General features: G+C 36.8%; 2 protein-coding genes across 8 annotated transcripts; one reads left to right on the forward strand and one right to left on the reverse strand.

Annotated features, from left to right (window-relative positions):
* Nucleotides 1-478: 478 nt before the first annotated feature.
* LOC107265404 (chromodomain-helicase-DNA-binding protein Mi-2 homolog) lies at nt 479-16972 on the forward strand. 6 transcript variants are annotated; one of them, XM_015734871.2, is made up of 25 exons: nt 479-672; nt 3815-3906; nt 4024-4146; nt 4409-4705; nt 4846-5139; nt 5722-6012; nt 7373-7535; nt 7964-8149; nt 8259-8448; nt 8693-9066; nt 9208-9377; nt 9785-10010; nt 10130-10593; nt 10708-11161; nt 11368-11685; nt 11870-12178; nt 12251-12519; nt 12712-12803; nt 13130-13319; nt 13424-13702; nt 13841-14131; nt 14231-14478; nt 14545-14830; nt 14922-15231; nt 15493-16972. In XM_015734871.2, the coding sequence occupies exons 1-25, from the start codon at nt 636-638 to the stop codon at nt 15495-15497; spliced, it is 5958 nt and encodes a 1985-aa protein (XP_015590357.1). In that variant the 5' UTR covers nt 479-635; the 3' UTR covers nt 15498-16972. The 6 variants fall into 6 exon arrangements, with proteins under 6 accessions (XP_015590357.1, XP_015590321.1, XP_015590328.1 ...); XM_015734835.2 differs by having other exon boundaries at nt 14922-16972; XM_015734842.2 differs by having other exon boundaries at nt 13133-13319; nt 14922-16972.
* A 190-nt stretch (nt 16973-17162) lies between these two features.
* On the reverse strand, nt 17163-19357 carry LOC107265432 (HIG1 domain family member 1A, mitochondrial). Of its 2 annotated transcripts, none has more exons than XM_015734881.2 (3): nt 19139-19357; nt 17930-18050; nt 17163-17837 (listed from the first exon to the last, which is right to left on the reverse strand). In XM_015734881.2, exons 2-3 carry the CDS (start codon nt 18015-18017, stop codon nt 17647-17649), a joined length of 279 nt encoding a protein of 92 aa, XP_015590367.1. In that variant the 5' UTR covers nt 18018-18050; nt 19139-19357; the 3' UTR covers nt 17163-17646. The 2 variants fall into 2 exon arrangements, with proteins under 2 accessions (XP_015590367.1, XP_015590369.1); XM_015734883.2 differs by lacking the exon at nt 19139-19357 and adding an exon at nt 18358-18438.
* Between the last annotated feature and the right edge of the window lie 1254 nt (nt 19358-20611).

The following is a 20611-nucleotide window of genomic DNA, read 5'->3' on the forward strand; positions in this document are numbered from 1 at the left end:
GAAATAAAAGATCAATGCTATATACACAAAAAGTCCGCATATGAACGCGACCCCAATTAATTAGACATCCATTAAAAAATCATTATTTCCCATTTTAATTCGCCCATCAGTTACGTCATTAATAAGAAATAGTAACAGATTTCAAATACGAGAACAATTTTCATAATTTAAACCAAAAAATCGTAGATAATTTAAATACACATGTATTTTAAAAAGCGTCATCTAATATAAAAAGTACAAAGCATTGGTACAAAGTATTTTTCAGTATTTCAACATTGTGAAATCAACTCAAGAAAGTGAAATCCTATTGGCTGGCAGGAAAAGGCGTGATATGATTCGTCGATACTTTTGTATCCATCATCTTTCGATTCATTTCATTCGCCGAAGCTGCGACTGGTCTCCTCCATTAATACAATTCCCAATTGGTTGAGATACAGCGCGAAAAGAAATAACAGCAAAAGTGGGGGCAAGCCGATCGGCGATCGAGGAGAAGCGTTCCCAGCCAGCGAAGTGACGGCACGCCGAAGCGCGATCGCGTTTATGTCGTATTTCGGTGTTTTTGATCGTGATAGTATTGTCGTGCTCGTTCTCGTCAGTGAGTGAGTGATCGGTGAAGCAATCGACCGATTTTCAGAATGGCATCGGACGAGGAAGTTGATGAGAGTTACGCCGGTAAGTCTTAGCTAGTTTAGCCTGTAAAGCATTCCGAGCTCTTGGAGGCAGGACGCGCGCTTTTCATACGTAGCTAGCATGGCTGCCATGTCAATCGTAGCTACGATAACGAGAATACGAACCGGAAATTACCCGCTCATCGGGATCTCCGGAACGACACCGACCGGCTAACCTAACACTTGTTCAACATTGTAATAGTCCGAAAAAATATGGATTCTATAAGACAATAAATAGTCTCTTTACAATGGATTTCTTTAGCGTTGCTCACATGGCATCGTATATTTTCTTTCTTTCACATTTTTTTTGCACTCGCTATCTCAGTCGCATTCTTTTTAGTACTCGATTCTTTTAATCTCAATCTTTATCGTTCTTATTAATTCGATTGGTGCTTAGTGTTTTTACTTGTAGCTTTCATTGTAGCATGGAATATTGCATTAGCTTTTCTTAGATTTGACGTATGAACGATCATAATCATTGGCTTTGCAATACTCACAAAAAGAAGGGAACCGTAACGACAGTTTATGAAATCATGCGATGCGAGGAATATTAAAGAAAATGGTGACTTGATTTATTTGTAAAAAATATCAGTTCTCATAATAGTAAGAATGGTAACTAATTTTAATAATTATGTTGCTTCGCTCGGTTTATCCTATTTGTTTAAACTAAAGCTCCTTTAGTGAATAGGCAGGTATTGTAAAATGTCTCAAAGTAAATGTTAATTTTGATTATGGCACAGAACTTTGTCTTTTCTTTATCACAATAAACAAACCATAGTATTCACTGAACTGTTGTCAGTTTGCTGAATGTAGTTCATATTTCTCAAACTTAATAATGCAATTCAAGTCAGTTGTATCATATAATGTAATTATTACTCTTTTCTTTTAATTTTTATTTACTATCAATCATCGGTTAATATTTCTTTGTATTATATATAATGTCAGCATCAACTTGCTATTGATAGAGTTTACTGAAACATCAATAATGCTTTGTTTTTAATTATAAATTAATATGCAAGATCAATTTTAATTTGAAAATTATTATAGATTTATCAAAGTGATAGCTACTTGAACATTGCAAAAATAAATTGGTATTCCTTAGATCAATATAAATAACCATAATCTTATTATTATTATAAAATAATAACTATCTCATCAATATATACATAAATATTAAATAAAAGTAAAAAAGATTGCATGACCTAGTTTTTTTCCCATGCAAATACATGAAATAGATATGCTTTACACAGCAACAGTAATTAAAATCGTAATTGTTAATAATAATAGAACAAACTATATTACCAATACCTATAAACACATATTTGAAGCTTCCAATAAGTAACAGTAAAGCCTTATATGAAAAATATTAAATTAATATAATTCATACCCACTGCTTAATAAATTGACAGCAAATAATAACGTTGCATCCATATATAAAAATCTTAATTAAACCGCATAAAACAAATATTATCTTACTAATTCCTTTATTCTACCCTGACCACAGATATACAAATCAGTTAGTCATACTTGAAACTTTAATCACCTTTAACAACTTACATGATCTAACCGGCATCCATATATCACACAGCATAAAGTACCATTGCGATTACAATAGTCATATTTCTTACATACAACAATCAATTAGCCAACTGCATATATCATGCGTATTTTTATTATCAGAACTTATCTAACTTATTTCTGATATACAATGATTTTAATAATACACACAGACCTTAATAACTTATTTTTTTCAAAGGAGAGGTAATAAATATGTTTGCTGCAATTGTTTGGCGAAAAGGTCAATGCATATTTTACATTTTTCTATATTTCACAGTATCAGTCGCCCCTTGATAGTAAGGGTGCTCCTATTATGATAATGATAATAATAACGACGACGACGGCAGAACTAACGATATTCCAAAATGGATGGCCAAAAAATCCTTGAGCATTTCAAGTATGCTGATGCTTTTTAATATTGATAGAAAATCCTGGAAAATGCGAGGTTTCCCTTTCTGTTTTCAAAATGAAAAGAGCGAAAATGCGAACCGTGTCGGTAAAGTAGCATCGGTGAAAGTAAAACGCCTGCTGCGAGTGCCCTTTCAAAGAAAATGGCGGCTGTACACTCGCACAAAGCATTGCCCCAGTCCATTCGCATTGCTCGAATGCGTGTCGAGGATTTTTGAGAATATTCTTAGTCTTTTTGAATATTTGAATTTTCTTTTTTAAGAGGACTGCTCTCCAACGTATGCCGATAACTCTGTAAACTAATGTTGTTATTAAATCCTTTATGCTGTTTTTTTAGGACTATCCAGTTAAAAATATGAAACAATATTTATGCCTGTATTAATTGTGATAGTTTCGGTTATCGTCCAGTTGGAGAATCGCCTCGAAAAGACATTTCTTTTTTTTATATTGATTTCATGGATTCCTCGAAACCAGAATTATTCAAATATAAATTTATAATCGGTATTTATCTTATTTGAGAAACCAATGCCTTTTTTATCGTTCGATAAGAAAGTTAGAATATTTGGATGAGACATACGCGAGGTCTCATTATACTCATTTTGTTTAATCAACTTGAATTCTTTGTATCTTAATTATATTAGTTTTTTATTAGAGTTTGACACCAGTAATTTGCCTTTTTTAATTATTACCGATTATTAGTCTTTTCAATTTTCGAGGTCGCGGAGAGCATAAATTATTAATATTTAGGTGGTTTATGCTAGATTAAAATGAAGACAGGGGCGCTCGAGAGGATTGACATCTAAAATACTAATGGTGGTTGAATTCGCTAAGAATGCTAAATCCAGGGTATACATATTGATTTCTGCCTATGTACGAATTTCATTGCTTTTCTTTGAATATTCGCCATTTTGGATTTGAGAGTCAATTGCGTCCGCAATAAGAAACAAAAGTAGCAAATCCGTCGTTATTGATTTTTCAATAAGGGATTCCGAGTCCATGTACTCCTCATTTGGCTCGAGGAATATTTTCTCCTCCCGTAATGAAATGACGTATACGTTTTAAAAAATTTAAAGAAACTAAAAATTTCTTCTTTTATTATTATCAGCAATCTATTGTCAATCTTTTATTATATCTTTAATATCTCATTGAGATTTACTAAAAGGTCAATTTTTTTATTCCAGGCGAAGACGATGTGGACGAGAGCGGTGTTCCTGTTTCAACCACTGGACAGCCAGTGGATGGCTCGTCCGACGCCGAAGAATCACAAAGATTAGTTAGTATATATTTCTTATATTAAAAGTCTGAATGCTTATCAGAAAACCGTAATTCACGTTTTGTAATCAAAAACGAAAAAAAAAATTAAATGAAAAATAATGTCTCTTCTCTTCAGGAGGAGGACGACGATTATGAACCCGAGGAACGAAAGAAGAAAAAGGGCAAGAAACGAAAAGCACGTAGTGAGGATAAAAAAGGAAAGAAGAAGAAGAAAAAGAAAAAATCTGATTCCGGCGATGTGAGTTAACTTGTGAAGCGATTTTTCCTCCAATTATACAAACCATCTACTGTAACTTTAGTACTAACAGCTCAGACTGACGAGGGTCAAGCGTTACTGCATTACAAATAATGTGATTACTCTTTATTGTATCGTTCTAATAACGTTAAACTGTTATCTAGTATACTTTTGGTCGCGACGAATATTAAGATGATGTCCACTGTTATCTGCATTGCTGTACCACGTCCAATGGAATATTTAGATGGTAAACTGTTGATTGCAGGAGAGTGACTTTGGCGGTGGCGAAGCAGTCGAGGGTGCCGGTGATGATAGCGATTACGCGAGTAATCGCAAGAGTCGGAAGTCCTCCTCCAGGAAGTCATCGAGTCACAACACACCATCGAATCAAGGCGGTGGTCAAGAACCAACTACTGGAATGCCAACTATCGAGGAAGTTTGCAGCACCTTTGGACTAACTGATGTACAGATAGAATATTCTGATGCGGATTTCCAAAATCTAACGACGTACAAGCTCTTCCAGCAACATGTTAGGCCACTTCTTGCCAAGGAGAATCCGAAGGTAGGTTTATTTTTGAGGTTGTTATAGACATTTATTAAGCTTTGGAATGTGTTAATAAACTTTCAGAACCTCCTGTCAATTATTTTATAGTCATGCACGGTACTACTGTATTGTAACTGACGTGTCCTGGGATATTTCAGGTTCCAATGTCAAAGTTGATGATGTTGGTGGCAGCAAAATGGCGCGACTTCTCCGAGCTTAATCCGCATACACAGCCAGATGCTGACGTATCGTCAGCTAATATCGACGACGACAGCAGGAGCTCCAGGGCGAATCGCGGAGTTCCTGTGCCGGAAGTTGATGAAGAGGACGAGGAAGATGAGGACAGCGATCGCAAGAAGAAGTCACGGAGTTCTCGAGCTAAGAAAGGCAAAAAGGCATCTAAGGTTCCGACTCTTAAAATCAAACTAGGAAAACGCAAACGGGGTAGTTCGGTAAGTTCTATTTCTTTGTTGTATTATCGTATCTTGCCAATTTTTTTTATTTTTTTTAATGTCAATATCGGAGAATTGTTTCATCTTCTGTTAGGAAATTTTCTGTATTTACATATATTCAATATTTGTATTCGTTACATTAATCTAATGTGTGTTACGCAATAACACTTTACTGAAAGATAACTGTAATCGTTGCTACTTGTCTGTCTCAGAATCCAGAGATATTACTAGGGACGGTCTCTCTATAAACTTACGTAGCAAGCACGAATGCATATCGAGGAAGAAGTTTTACTTATATTGCATACTGCTGCAACGAAATAGTTTTGAATTTCAGATTGTGCATCAGGTTCATAAAGAAAAAAGTACGCGTATAACACAATTTTTTTCTGTGTCCTACATTAGTTTCAAACTCACTGCCGTATCTGTCCTTGTTGAAGAATAAGGAGAACTTTTTACCATACTTATGACACACCATATGCATAATGCGCTAGGATAATTCTTGTATCAGAAATATGTTATGTTTTAGTATTTACGTGTAATATCAAGTCAAAGTGTAAACGCTATTTTCATTGACGTTAAAAGGATGAAGATGCCGAAGGAAGCGGTGCTGGATCGGACCGTGATTCGGACATGGAGTTCGAACAGATGCTGGCGGATGCAGAGGAGGCACCAGGTCAAGATGGATCGAGTGCAAAAGGTGGAAATGGCGGTAATACCGTCAGTGGAGTTAGCGTTGGCGAAGACGGCAATGCGGAACCACCGGCAGAGCCTCCAGTACGCAGGAAGGCTAAAACCAAAATCGGCAACAAGACCAAGAAGAAAAAGAAGACAAAGACGACCTCGAAATTTCCAGACGGCGAGGAAGGTCTCCAGGTAGAGTCGAGCAGCTCGGGGAATCTTGCGTTCGTTGCTGTTTCAAGCGTCGCTTCTTGCGCCTCACTGATCGATCATTTTATATTGTCATTCATCAATGAAATTTTAAATCACCTTATTATGGTCTTCGAGACATTATGCGTTAGACACTCGTATATATTGATTACTCGATCCTTTATTCGTCCAATTTCAATTTCGGAATCATTGATTAATCGATTTTAATTCATTTTATTCAGACAACGATATCATTCAGACCATCGTCTTTCCCTGGACTAGATAAATGGACATTCTCGTGTTATTATTTAATTTGGAATAACGGATTTTCAGAACTATGCCTATTTAACTTGTCCATATATTATGCAGGTGACGGATTATTCGCCATAGATTTAAACTCAAAAAAGTATAGCGGCGTTTAGTTTCCAATCATCAATCATTGGCTACAATCAATCTTGCTTTAACGTTATTCAAAATTTCAAAATTGTTTCATGTGTTCTAATGGCCGTTCTAGCTTTGTCGAGAATCCAAACTTTCGGTTTCGCCCTTGTCCACGTTTAATTTTTCGTACTTTTCAAATTGTTTATTTTGTTTTATGTTTATTACACCACGATCTCTAATTACACTTTGTGGATCCAATTATTCTTCAATGTGTTAACTTAATCTAGAAATATTTATAACGTTTTCGATATTTTGATTTTGATCGAAAAAGGGCGAGGTCGAAAATTATAATTGTCTAATAAAACGCATTTAGAGAACTGTTAGGGATAATAAAGGTTTGATTTGAAACATCAAGAACGCATATGCTTCGCTGCTTGGCTCTGCCTCAATTGCGTCATATCAATAAGGTTTCGTTGTCTGATTTGCATGCTTAATATTTAACACACAAATAACAATTTTGAAATTAATCAAGTAATCATTCAGCTCTTCAGGTTTGGATAATGTTACCTCACTTAATTATCTATTTTTACTTGTCCAATAATATTTGTCATTTATTTTTAATATTTCTTTCGTCGAGGACAAAACAGGATACAGTGTCATCTTGGTCAGATTTATCTTCTGTATATTCTAGACGAGCGAATTTGAGTTATTAGTATATTTTCAATGAATACGAAAGTATATGTTTAATAGGAAAGCCTCTTGGTTTAATGCTAATGATTGTTTATCATGCAATCATATCCTTTCACAATACTATCTAGTGAGGCAATTCTGTCTTCGATCTTCACCTAAGTCTTAAGAATTTCGAAGACATAATTACTGTCACACTTATCCATTAAGAATAATGTCCTATAAAATGGATAACCAAAGTACAATCTATGATTGTTAGAATGACCGTGAACTTTGTTTTGCCTCTTTGACTAAACAGACTGACCACCAAGATTATTGCGAAGTCTGTCAGCAAGGTGGTGAGATTATTCTCTGTGACACTTGTCCTCGTGCTTACCATCTGGTTTGCTTGGAACCAGAACTTGAAGAGACACCCGAAGGCAAATGGAGCTGCCCTCACTGCGAAGGAGAAGGTATTTCAGGTATTCTCACTAAACACCTTTCCTATCGAAAACCAAACTCCTATTCCTATAATTCCCTAACGATAGACATTACATTTTTTTTGTTGAACAATTGTTTCTCTGGTTAAACTCAATTGATACAGCATGATTTAAACATTCATAATTTTGTTTAACGACATATAATCATTAAAGTAGTTTAACTTAAATGATTTTTTATGTTAATAATTATAAGAAATTTGATGTCAGTTTTCAAATTAAAAACAAATTTATAAATTATGGATTTATTCTTTTGGTGAATTCCAATACCTGACTTTGGTGTCATAAATTCATTGTTGTTAATAGTTGTCAAAATTTCATGTATTTATTGAATGTAAATGTAATGTCAGACATTATGGTGCTTGAGAGAATACTTTTCTAATAGCAGAACGATTTCATTGTTATCCTAACAGGTGCGGCTGACGACGACGATGAACACATGGAGTTCTGTCGAGTTTGCAAGGATGGCGGGGAATTGCTTTGCTGTGACAGTTGCACCAGTGCATACCACACACATTGTCTTAATCCTCCATTATCTGAAATCCCAGACGGCGACTGGAAATGTCCTAGATGTTCGTGTCCTCCTCTTTGTGGCAAAGGTACTTATCTTTTTTCATATTTTTCATAAATAAATCTCATACAATTCCAGCCATTGCGAATGAAACTTTTATTCGAATGTATAAAGCAATATTTTATAATTAAATACAGTGGCCAAGATTTTAACCTGGAGATGGCAGGATTGTCCGGAGACTCCATCGGAGGAGCCGTCGACGAGCAAAGCTGCGCCGAAACAGCGAAAGATACGACAATTTTTCGTCAAATGGGCAGAAATGTCGTATTGGCACTGCGACTGGATCACAGAACTTCAATTGGATGTATTTCATCCTCTTATGTTCAGGTAAAAACTTCATTGAATTACCTGTAAAATAGATCCCGGTCTACGTTTCAACGTGGACTAGTATATAATTTTCATATTGATTTTTGTCAAATTCTTTTCCCGTGAGAATCTGACAAGAGGGTCTTCAATGACTGCTTTGACTTAGTTATTCAGATTTTGAGTTGCCCTTTCAATATTTTGATTAATCTGACCTTTAGAAGTTTCAAACGAAGTGCTAATTTTTAATTTATTTTTCAAAATGTAGAAATTACTCGCGCAAGTATGACATGGACGAGCCACCAAAACTTGAGGAGCCATTGGACGAGAGTGATTCCCGTGTGAAAAGATTGAAGGAACAAGACGGCGCGACAAACCGCGACGAATATAATCTGGAGGAACGTTTCTATCGGTATGGAGTACGTCCAGAATGGTTAGTGGTACACAGAGTTATCAATCATCGACTCCAGCGAGACGGCCGAGCAACTTATTTAGTGAAATGGCGCGAGCTTGGTTACGATCAAGCAACCTGGGAGGACGAACATGAGGATATTCCCGGTCTTAAACAGGCGATCGAGTACTACCTGGATCTCAGGGCTGCCAACTGCTGCGATGGTACTTCTTCTCGCAAAGGCAAAAAAGGTACATGTTACTTGACTTTTATATTATCATGATCAATTTGAAATTTGATAATCATTATTGTGCATCCATAACTTTGGGTATAATAGAATATGATTGAACAGATGCCATAATAAATTCCTAACAATAAATGACGTTCGTTAGGTAAAGGAAAGAAATCCAAAACTAGAGAAATTATCGACGACGAAGAAAGAACGCCAAAACGTTACACGCCACCCCCAGACAAACCAACGACCGATCTTAAGAAGAAATACGAACGTCAACCTGACTACTTGGACTTAACTGGGATGCAACTGCATCCATATCAGCTTGAGGTAATTTTCGTAATTAATTGAAACCAGTCTCGTTGTTACGGACTCAAAGATATCATAAAACAAATCATCGGCACACGAGTCTAAGGCCGCGTTACCCACAAGGTAAATCGGGCATCCTTTTTGGGAAGAACTTTTGGCGCCAGCACTAAGCAAGGCCCGACGTAACCGCTAGTCGACCTCCTTAACGCTTCGTGGTCGATTCCACGAACAGAGAAACAAATAACTAAGAACTGATAACCATGAACATAGACCCGACGTAACCGCTCGTCGGACCAACAATAAATGAAGAACATCCATATCAATAATAATATAACAATAGAGGAATAGAGGACCCGTTCCTTAACACTTGTAAATATACAAATGTGTATCAGCGTTTAATCAAGTTGTTCCGTTTTTCACTTTCTTAGGGTCTCAATTGGTTGAGGTACTCCTGGGGTCAAGGGATAGACACTATCCTCGCTGATGAGATGGGTCTTGGTAAAACAATTCAGACCATCACATTCCTCTACTCTCTGTACAAGGAGGGTCACTGTAAGGGACCATTTTTGGTATCTGTACCTCTTTCCACTATCATCAACTGGGAAAGAGAATTCGAGACCTGGGCTCCAGACTTTTACTGCGTTACTTATGTGGGTTAGTACCGAGACTCATCGTATTGCCTATTCAATGGATAATAAATGGAAAGCGAAAGTGGTACCAGTCATCATCGTGATCATTATCAGGACTAACTGTTTTATGAAATATTCCAACAGGTGATAAGGACAGTCGAATAGTCATCCGTGAGAATGAATTATCATTTGATGAGGGCGCTGTGCGCAGTGGACGAGCGTCGAAGATACGAAGTTCCCAGATCAAGTTCAATGTTCTCCTCACAAGTTACGAATTGATATCCATCGATTCCGCATGTTTGGGATCGATTGATTGGGCCGTCTTGGTAGTTGACGAAGCTCATAGACTCAAGTCCAATCAATCGAAATTCTTCCGTCTCCTTGCATCGTACAATATTGCATACAAGTTATTGCTTACTGGTACGCCTCTTCAGAATAACCTTGAGGAACTCTTCCATCTGCTCAACTTCCTCTGTCGGGATAAGTTCAACGACCTAGCTGCTTTTCAAAATGAATTTGCTGACATCTCGAAAGAGGAACAGGTTAAGAAACTTCATGAGATGCTTGGGCCTCATATGCTCAGACGACTTAAAGCCGACGTGCTCAAGGTAAGGCTTGTTAATGACTTTATTGTTCTGCCTTGATACTTTTATTTGTAATCATTCAGCAGTTTTTTCAAGTCTATTTCATGGTTATAAATGAACATTTTTATTCTATCGCAGAACATGCCGAGCAAGTCCGAATTCATCGTGCGTGTTGAGCTGTCGCCAATGCAGAAGAAATATTACAAGTATATCCTAACAAGGAACTTCGAGGCACTGAATCCCAAGGGCGGTGGCCAGCAAGTTTCGTTACTCAACATAATGATGGACCTGAAGAAGTGCTGCAACCATCCTTACCTCTTCCCCGCAGCATCACAAGAAGCTCCAACCGGACCGAATGGCAATTACGAAACTTCCGCTCTAATCAAAGCAGCTGGAAAACTCGTACTGCTTAGCAAAATGTTAAAGAAACTCAGAGATGACGGACATCGTGTATTGATTTTCTCGCAGATGACGAAAATGCTTGACATTTTAGAAGATTACCTCGAGGGTGAGGGCTATAAGTACGAAAGGATCGACGGAAACATTACTGGAGCCCAACGTCAGGAAGCTATTGATCGCTTCAATGCTCCTGGTAAGCTAAAAAGAAGTGTAAAATAATTCTCATAATTTTGCATAATTCAATTTTATTTTACATAGATACTTTTTTTTAATGAAAGTAGAAATATATGACATACGCGGCATTAAGATTATGTTGAATAGACGCGTTTTATAACGCATTAATTTTACTGTCATCCTATTTTGGGCTTGTGACATAATCAATAATATTTTTATCTATAGGGGCGCAACAATTTGTGTTCTTACTATCAACGAGAGCTGGTGGTCTGGGTATTAATTTAGCAACTGCTGATACCGTCATAATTTACGATTCCGACTGGAATCCGCACAACGACATTCAAGCTTTCAGCAGAGCTCATCGTATTGGCCAGGCTAACAAAGTCATGATTTATCGCTTCGTTACTCGTAATTCAGTCGAGGAACGCGTCACCCAGGTAGCAAAGAGAAAGATGATGCTCACTCATCTTGTCGTGCGTCCTGGTATGGGTGGCAAGGGCGCTAACTTCAGCAAGCAGGAACTTGACGATATTTTACGATTTGGTAAGATTTCGAAATCATATAATCTATTTATTTTTAGAAAATCAAAATTATATATTTAATGCAGAAAAATAATCATTCAGAAGATCCTTAAGAATGTTATCTTTATCACAAGCCAAACTATTCTTAAGGTTTGATGGTGAATTATTTGAAATGCAAAGATCTATATATGTGATCTGATATGCAGGTACTGAGGAGTTATTCAAAGAAGAGGAAGGCAAAGAAGATGAAGCTATTCATTACGACGACAAGGCCGTTGCTGAGCTATTGGATCGTAGCAAGGAGGGAATCGAACAGAAAGAAAATTGGGCCAACGAGTATCTCAGTTCATTCAAAGTGGCTTCTTACGTGACTAAGGAAGGTGAAACTGAAGAAGAAGCCGACACAGAGATCATCAAGCAGGAGGCTGAAAATACGGATCCTGCTTACTGGATAAAACTGTTACGGCATCATTACGAGCAACAGCAAGAGGACATTGCCAGAACTCTTGGAAAAGGTTAATATCTTTTCTAAGGATAGTCGTATGTCTATTATAATCTGTTTCTTGAATCGAATGTTCTTCCTCCAGGTAAGCGTGTACGGAAGCAAGTCAACTATAATGACGGTGGAGTTACCGGAGATCAGGGTGCCCGAGACGATCAACCTTGGCAAGAGAATCTTTCCGATTACAATAGCGACTTCAGTGCGCCAAGTGACGATGACAAAGAGGACGATGATTTCGATGAGAAAGGTGATGGCGATTTACTTTCACGACGAAGCAGACGCCGATTGGAAAGGCGAGATGAAAAGGACAGACCACTGCCACCACTTTTGGCTAGAGTCAATGGAAATATTGAGGTACGCTCCTTCTTCTTTCTCTTACTATCATTTCTTATCTTTTTAGATTATTCGTAATTACTCAAAACACTTTTGCTCGTTCTCATTTTATGATTGGTCAACTTGCAATCTAGTAATGACAGTATAAATGCATCTTTCGTAAACATAAAAATTCATACAACAGTCTGTATATATATTTTTCATTGGTTTCAGGTTCTGGGATTCAATGCCCGGCAGCGTAAGGCTTTCTTGAATGCTATTATGCGATATGGAATGCCGCCCCAGGATGCATTCAATTCTCAGTGGTTAGTTACACGAGCCAAAATAAATCTCTTCACTGACAATTTCATATTTATACCCAATACACTCTCTTGCAATTACTATGACAATTCGAAATCACATGTAGCACAGTACGCCATTCGCTGTTCAACTTGACGCTCCATATATCTGTATTTTTTAAAACTTCTATGTATTGATTTCCAGCCTAATAATTTTATTGATCAACATGCAGTAAATGGCAGTGACATCTTTAAAAGGATAATATAATATTTTTATAACACTGTAGTAAATACTAACTTATTGAAAGAAATATTACGAGGGCAAGAATTGTAGTTGGAAATGCATTAATCTGTAGGTTGGTGCGAGACTTGCGGGGCAAATCCGAAAAGAACTTCAAGGCGTACGTGTCGCTGTTTATGCGACACCTCTGCGAGCCTGGAGCTGACAACGCAGAGACATTCGCAGACGGTGTACCAAGGGAAGGTCTAAGTCGACAACACGTCCTCACCAGGATTGGCGTGATGTCTCTCATTCGTAAGAAAGTAAGCATACAGTTAAATATAATTATTTCATGAAGTGTATCTTATTATTCAAGATCAAAACACTTACATTGACATTGTAATTTGTTAATGTTAATAATCAATAGGTTCAGGAATTTGAACACATCAATGGATACTACTCGATGCCGGAGATGATTCGCAAGCCAGTGGAACCAGTAAAGGTGGAAAGTGGTGCTGGCGACAGTGCTGCCACTGGGACCAGCAGTACCAGTGCTACACCTGCGACTTCTAATGCACCAAGTCCGAGTCCAGCTGCAACTCCAACTCCAACTCCTGTGTCCGTCGGCACTTCGGGTACTGCCGAATCTAACAAACCAACTGAATCCGATAGTAAGGATCAGAAAGATGATGCCAAGGACAAGGAGGTAAATATAATTATTTATAATGGTGTAAATGATAATTATCATATGCGTAAAAATTTATTTAATTGTAGACTTTGTGTAGATTGTCTTTTTTATTTCTCGATACTTTTTAATATTGTTCTTTTTTAAATTCAATTACAGGTTTCGGATGCGAAAGATTCGAAGGAGGAATCGAAGGAAACTTCTAAAGACGCTGAGGAAGTGGTAAAGGTTAAGGATGAAGTCAAGAAAGAGGAAAAGGATACAGAGGCTCCTGAGTCTGCGTCCGATAAAGATAAAGAACGGGAGAAGGATACTGGCGAAGGGAAGGACGATAAAACTGTGATTAAGCTGGATGACAAGACAGAGGCTAGTGAAAGTAAACCGAAATCTGAGTCCGAGGAAGACGTTGTTATTGTGAAGGATGACGAAGAGGAAATAGAGAAGCGAGAGGTTAGTTGAAGCTGCTCTATAATTTCTTTGTGTATTATTAAAATATTTTAGAGTAACTTTTTAATGTAAAATCAAAATAAAATATTGATATCTTATAAGGAACGAGATGGCAAGGAGAAGGAGACAAAGGATTCGGATTCGGAATCTATGAAGCCAAAGCGTAAATTCATGTTCAATATTGCCGACGGTGGCTTCACTGAACTCCATACACTTTGGCTGAACGAAGAGAAGGCCGCTGTTCCTGGACGGGAGTATGAAATTTGGCATCGGCGACACGACTACTGGCTACTTGCCGGTATCGTCACACATGGTTACGGTCGTTGGCAGGACATACAAAATGACATACGGTACGTATAGGTTACACTTGAATTTCTTTGTTAATTTTTAAAGTTACACAATTTCATTATGTATAGTTTTGCTATCATCAACGAACCTTTCAAAATGGACGTGGGCAAGGGTAACTTCTTGGAAATCAAGAATAAATTCTTGGCGAGACGATTCAAGTTACTGGAACAAGCTCTGGTTATTGAAGAGCAACTGAGAAGAGCAGCGTACCTGAATCTCACGCAGGATCCGAACCATCCGGCGATGAGTCTAAATGCAAGGTTCGCCGAAGTTGAGTGCCTTGCCGAGTCCCATCAGCACCTTAGCAAGGAGAGTCTTGCTGGCAATAAGCCAGCCAATGCAGTTCTTCATAAGGTACATAGATTATGGCAGGATACAATTTAACGAAGATTAATTAGCTGGGTAATTTTTTTATAGTAATGATACATTTTGTTCTTGGGTGCAGGTACTGAATCAATTAGAGGAACTCCTGTCGGACATGAAGTCAGACGTAAGTCGACTACCGGCGACGTTGGCTCGGATTCCACCAGTTGCTCAACGACTGCAAATGTCGGAAAGGTCGATCCTGAGCCGACTGGCTGCTACAGCACCAGGTGGCAGTAGTACGCAAACTGGACAGGCTGCACTCTTAGCACAGCAATTCCCAGCTGGTTTCTCCGGAGGGCAACTTTCGGCTAGCTTCGCCGGTGCCGTTAACTTCGGCAACTTCAGGCCCCAATACTCCGTACCCGGACAACCGCCGCAGGGCTTCACAGGTTCGCAGAATTCTCAAACTCAAACTTGAAGGTAGCTGAAGTATCAAGCGGCGTGACAACAATACGAGTAACAGTGATGCCAGTTTGAAAGCTAAACTTAATGAAAAAAAAAGAAACTTTTAATACTACCTGAACAAAAAAAAATAAGATGCGTTACACGATTACTGATTATTAAATGCGGCACTTGTCGTACCAATTGCAATGACTCAACTTTTCTAAAGGGCCGATATAATAAGGACTGTAACAATCGTGTGATTGCAGCTTAAGCGTTTCTGTCGAACTGGCGGCAGCAGCTCAAATCAAGCCGGATTCATGGCCGTACGACGGTTCGCTGGCAGGCGCCGTGACCTCATTTTTCGAAATCGCAATTTCTAGATGAATTTTCACTAGACAAGTACACCGAGCGAGGCGGACAAGGTTCGAAAGACTCGGCACACAATAGCCGAGACCTTCTTGTCCGAGTAAACAAGAAGAAGTAGAAGAAGAATCACGCTCCTCCTGTATTTATTATATATTACGTGTACATTCGGCGTCGGGAATCGGAGTCGAGAAATCATGTATTTTGTAATCTCCAGCCTTCTGGTACCGCATAAGTACATTTACTTAAAATCCAATTCGACCTTGTTAAGCTCATTGAATCTTTGATATTGCTGTGGACGAATGTATTCCATTTTTTGTTCTTCATCTCGGATCTCGATCTTCGATTTAGATTTATAATTGGGCCGCAAGATCAGTTTCATATGTAGGTGACTCTTTTACATTGCATGACAAGCATATGACTCCGTAAAATGAAACTAATCTTGAAGTCCGACTATAGTTATTCGAATTTAATTTGTTAGAATCCCTCGTACTCGAAATTTCTTGCTTGGCACTCAAAGTTATGTGGTCGTATGAAAATAAGTTCAATGTGCAAGAAGGATATAGAAAATACAAGATGGCACACTAAGGAAATATTGAGTACACGGCTTTTCGAGTTTTGGGAATTTAGCGAAATCATTTAAGACTTGTATAACATGGGCTTTTCCAGAGAACATCATCGTCCGTCACAATGAAATGATTTTTCGAAATTTTTTCGTACGATCAGTGTAATTACAGTTTCTAATGCTCGCCGAATACTGTGTAATATATTAATAGCAATACAGATTTGAAAAGGCATGAGGGATTCTGTTTGGGAAGTGAAAACTAGAAGAAAAAATTGAAGATTATTTAGTGCACAACAAAAGCCCGCGTTGTGCCAGTCAGAAGTACTCTGTGTAATTAAATCGTTTCGAAGACATCGATCGATATCGAATCTTTTTTACTCGATTTTCACGGGAAACGAAGAAATATGTCGCTCTCGCCCTTTCCCTTCTCATCGACGAAATGGTCGAGGGCATCTACCCCCTTGGCACAGTACATTTGTAAGGATTAGCTTAGAGAAACTAGCTAAGTAATTTAAGCGATTAATTGATGAAACAGAGAGCCGACTATGTGGCGAAAAAGTGAGCAAGCAAAAGAGAAAAAAGAAACTTCAGTAGCGTCAAGCAGAATGGTTTGTTGTACGTAACATTCCTCTCACTGGAATAAATTAAAAAGTAATAATTACAATCTGTGTGGATCTCCTAACTGTCACTTCAATACCTCAATGGAAATTTTGTAATCCGTTTCCTGTCGATTATTTGAATACGATGTTAAACGGCTCCAATTACTTTCTTGATGTTTGCAGTTTAAATGTATTAAAGGAAAATTTAATTGAATACTATTTACGTCTATCGTTTCATCCCAATCGACCGGTAAAATATTAAATCATACTTTTCAATTTATAGGCGAAAATACGTAAATGATAGTTTCAAGGTAGACTGCTTTAAACAAATTGTTTCGACTTACATTTATAATTTAAAAGTATAATTCTATATTTCAATGAGGGGATAAATTATTTCAATATACAATTATTTATTTTTCCTGTTACTGGTTTTATTGATTCTCAATCATTTGATACATCGTGCAATTCAATACTTTTGAAATTAATCTTCTAATGATTAAAGATATACACATGAGAAGAATTATGAAAGAAATTGATTTCATATTAAATAGTGTGTACATCTATTTCACTAATTAATAATATCAAGTATTTTAATCATTTTAGAGGCAGTACTAATCACATTGGTACCAGCCTTGAATACATAACAGAGTATTTTTGCTTTTATCGTAGACAGGACTGATAATAACAAACTTAATGATAATGTAATAAATAATTTGAATGCCTATAGGTACAGGCTATAGTGTTAGTTAATATTCTAGCCAGTTCCGAAGACCAAATAATTTTCATCTTGAAATCTGTATTTCAAGATCTGGTGCATAATTGCTCCGACATTTATCACAAGTCTGAGTTATTCCATCTATATACATCAATTAGTTCTAATGTGGTTACAAGATTTATTCCTTTTTTGGAGCTTTGACAACATAATCTACATACATATGATACAACATTCCTAATGTTAAACTTCCTATCGCCACACCCTGTGCAGCAACACGTAACTGCATTAAAAAAATCGATGTTGACATCTGACCCCTATGCTTGAATTTGTATGCTCCATAGGCACAGGTACCGATCAAGCCTGCAATTCCTTTTACAACAGAAAATATGCAAGTGGATAAATTTGTGCAAATTAAAAGAACTATATAATTCTACTATTATCAATTAATATACTATACGTACCAAGCATAAGAAAAGGAGATTGTTTTCCTTTTCGTAGAAGTTTGCTTGATAAATCCTCATCTATTTGCAATTCCTGCTGCCCCGACATTTTTTAAAATTAAAGTATCTTCAATTCACTATACTGCAACAATAAAAATATAGAAATTTATTACAATTCCATTTAAAAAGTTAATTAATTATCAAAACATTGCGTGACAATATAAAGTACACATTCAAATCAAATCTATTAAAAGATCTCAATACAAAATTATTTTAACTCATTTTTTTCAATGGAATATTTCCGCAACGTCCACGAGGTTGCATCACTCACTACACGTGAATGTTGTTCACATTTGATCCAAAGTTAGATATCGCATATTGGTTTTCATACAACAATGATAATCATGGTTTTATACTGATTCTAATAATCCGTACATAGAATATAATACCTGTTTCAGGTCAATCAACAATGTATAACAAAGAGAAGTACCGATAATTAAACCTAACAATGATAACCTAACCTATGCTAAAATAGTGACGTCAGAGTTACCACCATTCATCTATATTTGAGACGCTTGCAGGTTCAAGGTCAGAGAGTATTGGCTACATCTTTATAGCAAAAATTATGCAAGATCCAATAATAGCGAACACTTTTTAAACTGAATTTAAATTCATAATTAAATAATCTGTCCTGTTAGCGTTTAAAGTGAAATTCAAAAACACCAAGAAAGGAACTACATAATTTAACAGGAATTGGTACATTTACAACAATAAGAAGTTAGAATTTATTTTAAGAACAAAATGTATTTATAATAATACATCACAACGACAATTTGAGAAAGATTAAATCTGCAACGGGACAGACAGTTTTATAGATGCTAAATGTGAAGCACTTGACCTAACCTTATCAGTCTACCTGAATTGATGGTGCTAAAGAAAATGTATTAATTAATAAAAAGAGTGGCAAGAATTAATAGCCAATCCGTATCAATTACAAAATTAGAAATATTGCAAAAAGCAACTTTTGCTGGCTCAAGGACGTTAAAATGGTAAAATTAAGCAAGAGCATGCAGACTCGTATCAAGACTTCAAAATAAACCACAGAAAAATCTCTATGTGAGCAATACTGATATACAATCAGTAATTTTAGTCTAATTCCATTCTTAGAACTGAAAATTTCTGACAGAGAACTCAATTATGTTCTATAAAATTATTCTATATCAAACTTACCAACGTGGTTCAAGTAAATATTCCGTTTGCAGAGTTAAATCCAATAAATTAAAACAATATTTTTTAATAAAAAAAATCTGGCGTACTTCACGATCCTTCCGTGCCAGTACCAAAGTGGCAGGGAAATCACGAGGGAATTTGCTGATCTGAACTCGTACCTCGGAAAAACTGTCAGAATACGACTGTGCTGCCTTCGTCGGACAGTTAAGTAATAAACGTTCTTTAGCTCCGACCTTCACTTTTATATATATACTCAACCATACCCTCCTCCGTCCGAAACACACGTGAACAAGCGTTAAGATATTATACGACTTTTGGATAAAAAAAAAAATATTCTTGGAACCTGATGTAGGTCTACATGAAAGGTTCACTGTACCTTATAATACATTACCGTAGGTATACGTATTAGTCTTTAATTTCAAATTACAAATAATCTCCCATATGCCAGTACTAGACAATTCAACATAAAATTGGCTCATAATAATTAACAGGAAATGTGTCCTACTATAGTATAATTATATTTGATTAATTATATTCTCACGAATTTGTTCAAGTTATTAACAAATGTTGAGGCATTCATTCAAGTACTTTGTCATGCAAAAATAGAGTACGTCAGAAATTATAGTATCTTCGATTACGTAGGGGAATAAACGGTGGGACTCATGAAGGTGGGGAATGATGGATGCAACTCATGCTTTTCTGCACGTAATCAATACAGAATAAGCAGTATTCGATTATGCAGACTACTATAGCTAAATGCACAGTCACTTTGCAAGTAGCTGGCGAACGTGGACAGTTTTGCCATAAGACGTGCTGACAGTCTGGTAGGCCGGTGTAATTAGGTATATTACCCTCAGGTTATGTAGGTCTTAATACGCACTGTATGTGTAAATGGAGATATTTCAGTACTAGCATATATCCTCATTGAATGGCAGCCATAAAGAAAGGAAGGAATGATACTCAATGATATCCATGATGCTCTATGTGAAATTGTGGACACGTTTAATTTTTAATGGAATTTCTAATATCTATGTAAGCAAATGGTATTGAATTTTATTGCGAAAAGATTCGTGACATATCAATATATAATTATATTACATAAAATAAGGTCTGTATAGCATATAAATGTATTCGACGTACGTTTGTTATGTAAGATTGAAACATGTCTGCAGTAGACTTACAAGTTTTTTTTGTTGGATGTTCTTAAGCATTTCATTATTTTTCATCTGATTTACATAAGTTATAAATGCACGAAATAGTTCGATTTTTACAATTTTACTGTAGTTTTAAATTTGAAGGAATCTGCGTTAATGGTAGTTTTTTCATTTTTCATAACTGAAGCTTCGCCAATGACATGGCGCACGTGTTGGACCACATGTTCCATCTAGTAACGTACCTTTGCATTATTAATTATGATTCATATGCGTGATCTGTTTTACAGAGATGAGTAGGGAGATGCACAACGCTACGATT

The sequence above is a fragment of the Cephus cinctus genome, unplaced genomic scaffold, assembly GCF_000341935.2.
Source record: "Cephus cinctus unplaced genomic scaffold, Ccin1 Ccin1_scaffold0020, whole genome shotgun sequence".
Classification (NCBI taxonomy): Eukaryota; Metazoa; Arthropoda; class Insecta; order Hymenoptera; family Cephidae; genus Cephus; species Cephus cinctus.

Bases quoted from the DNA above. Each gene is read 5' to 3' on its own strand.
- LOC107265432 (XM_015734881.2), bottom strand. From the start codon at position 18,017: ATGTCGGGGCAGCAGGAATTGCAAATAGATGAGGATTTATCAAGCAAA. The intron at 17,838-17,929 runs GTACGTATAGTA...CTGTTGTAAAAG, and splicing joins ATCTCCTTTTCTTATGCTTG to GAATTGCAGGCTTGATCGGT.
- LOC107265404 (XM_015734835.2), top strand. From the start codon at position 636: ATGGCATCGGACGAGGAAGTTGATGAGAGTTACGCCG. The intron at 3,907-4,023 runs GTTAGTATATAT...TCTTCTCTTCAG, and splicing joins CCGAAGAATCACAAAGATTA to GAGGAGGACGACGATTATGA. The intron at 12,520-12,711 runs GTACGCTCCTTC...CATTGGTTTCAG, and splicing joins GAGTCAATGGAAATATTGAG to GTTCTGGGATTCAATGCCCG.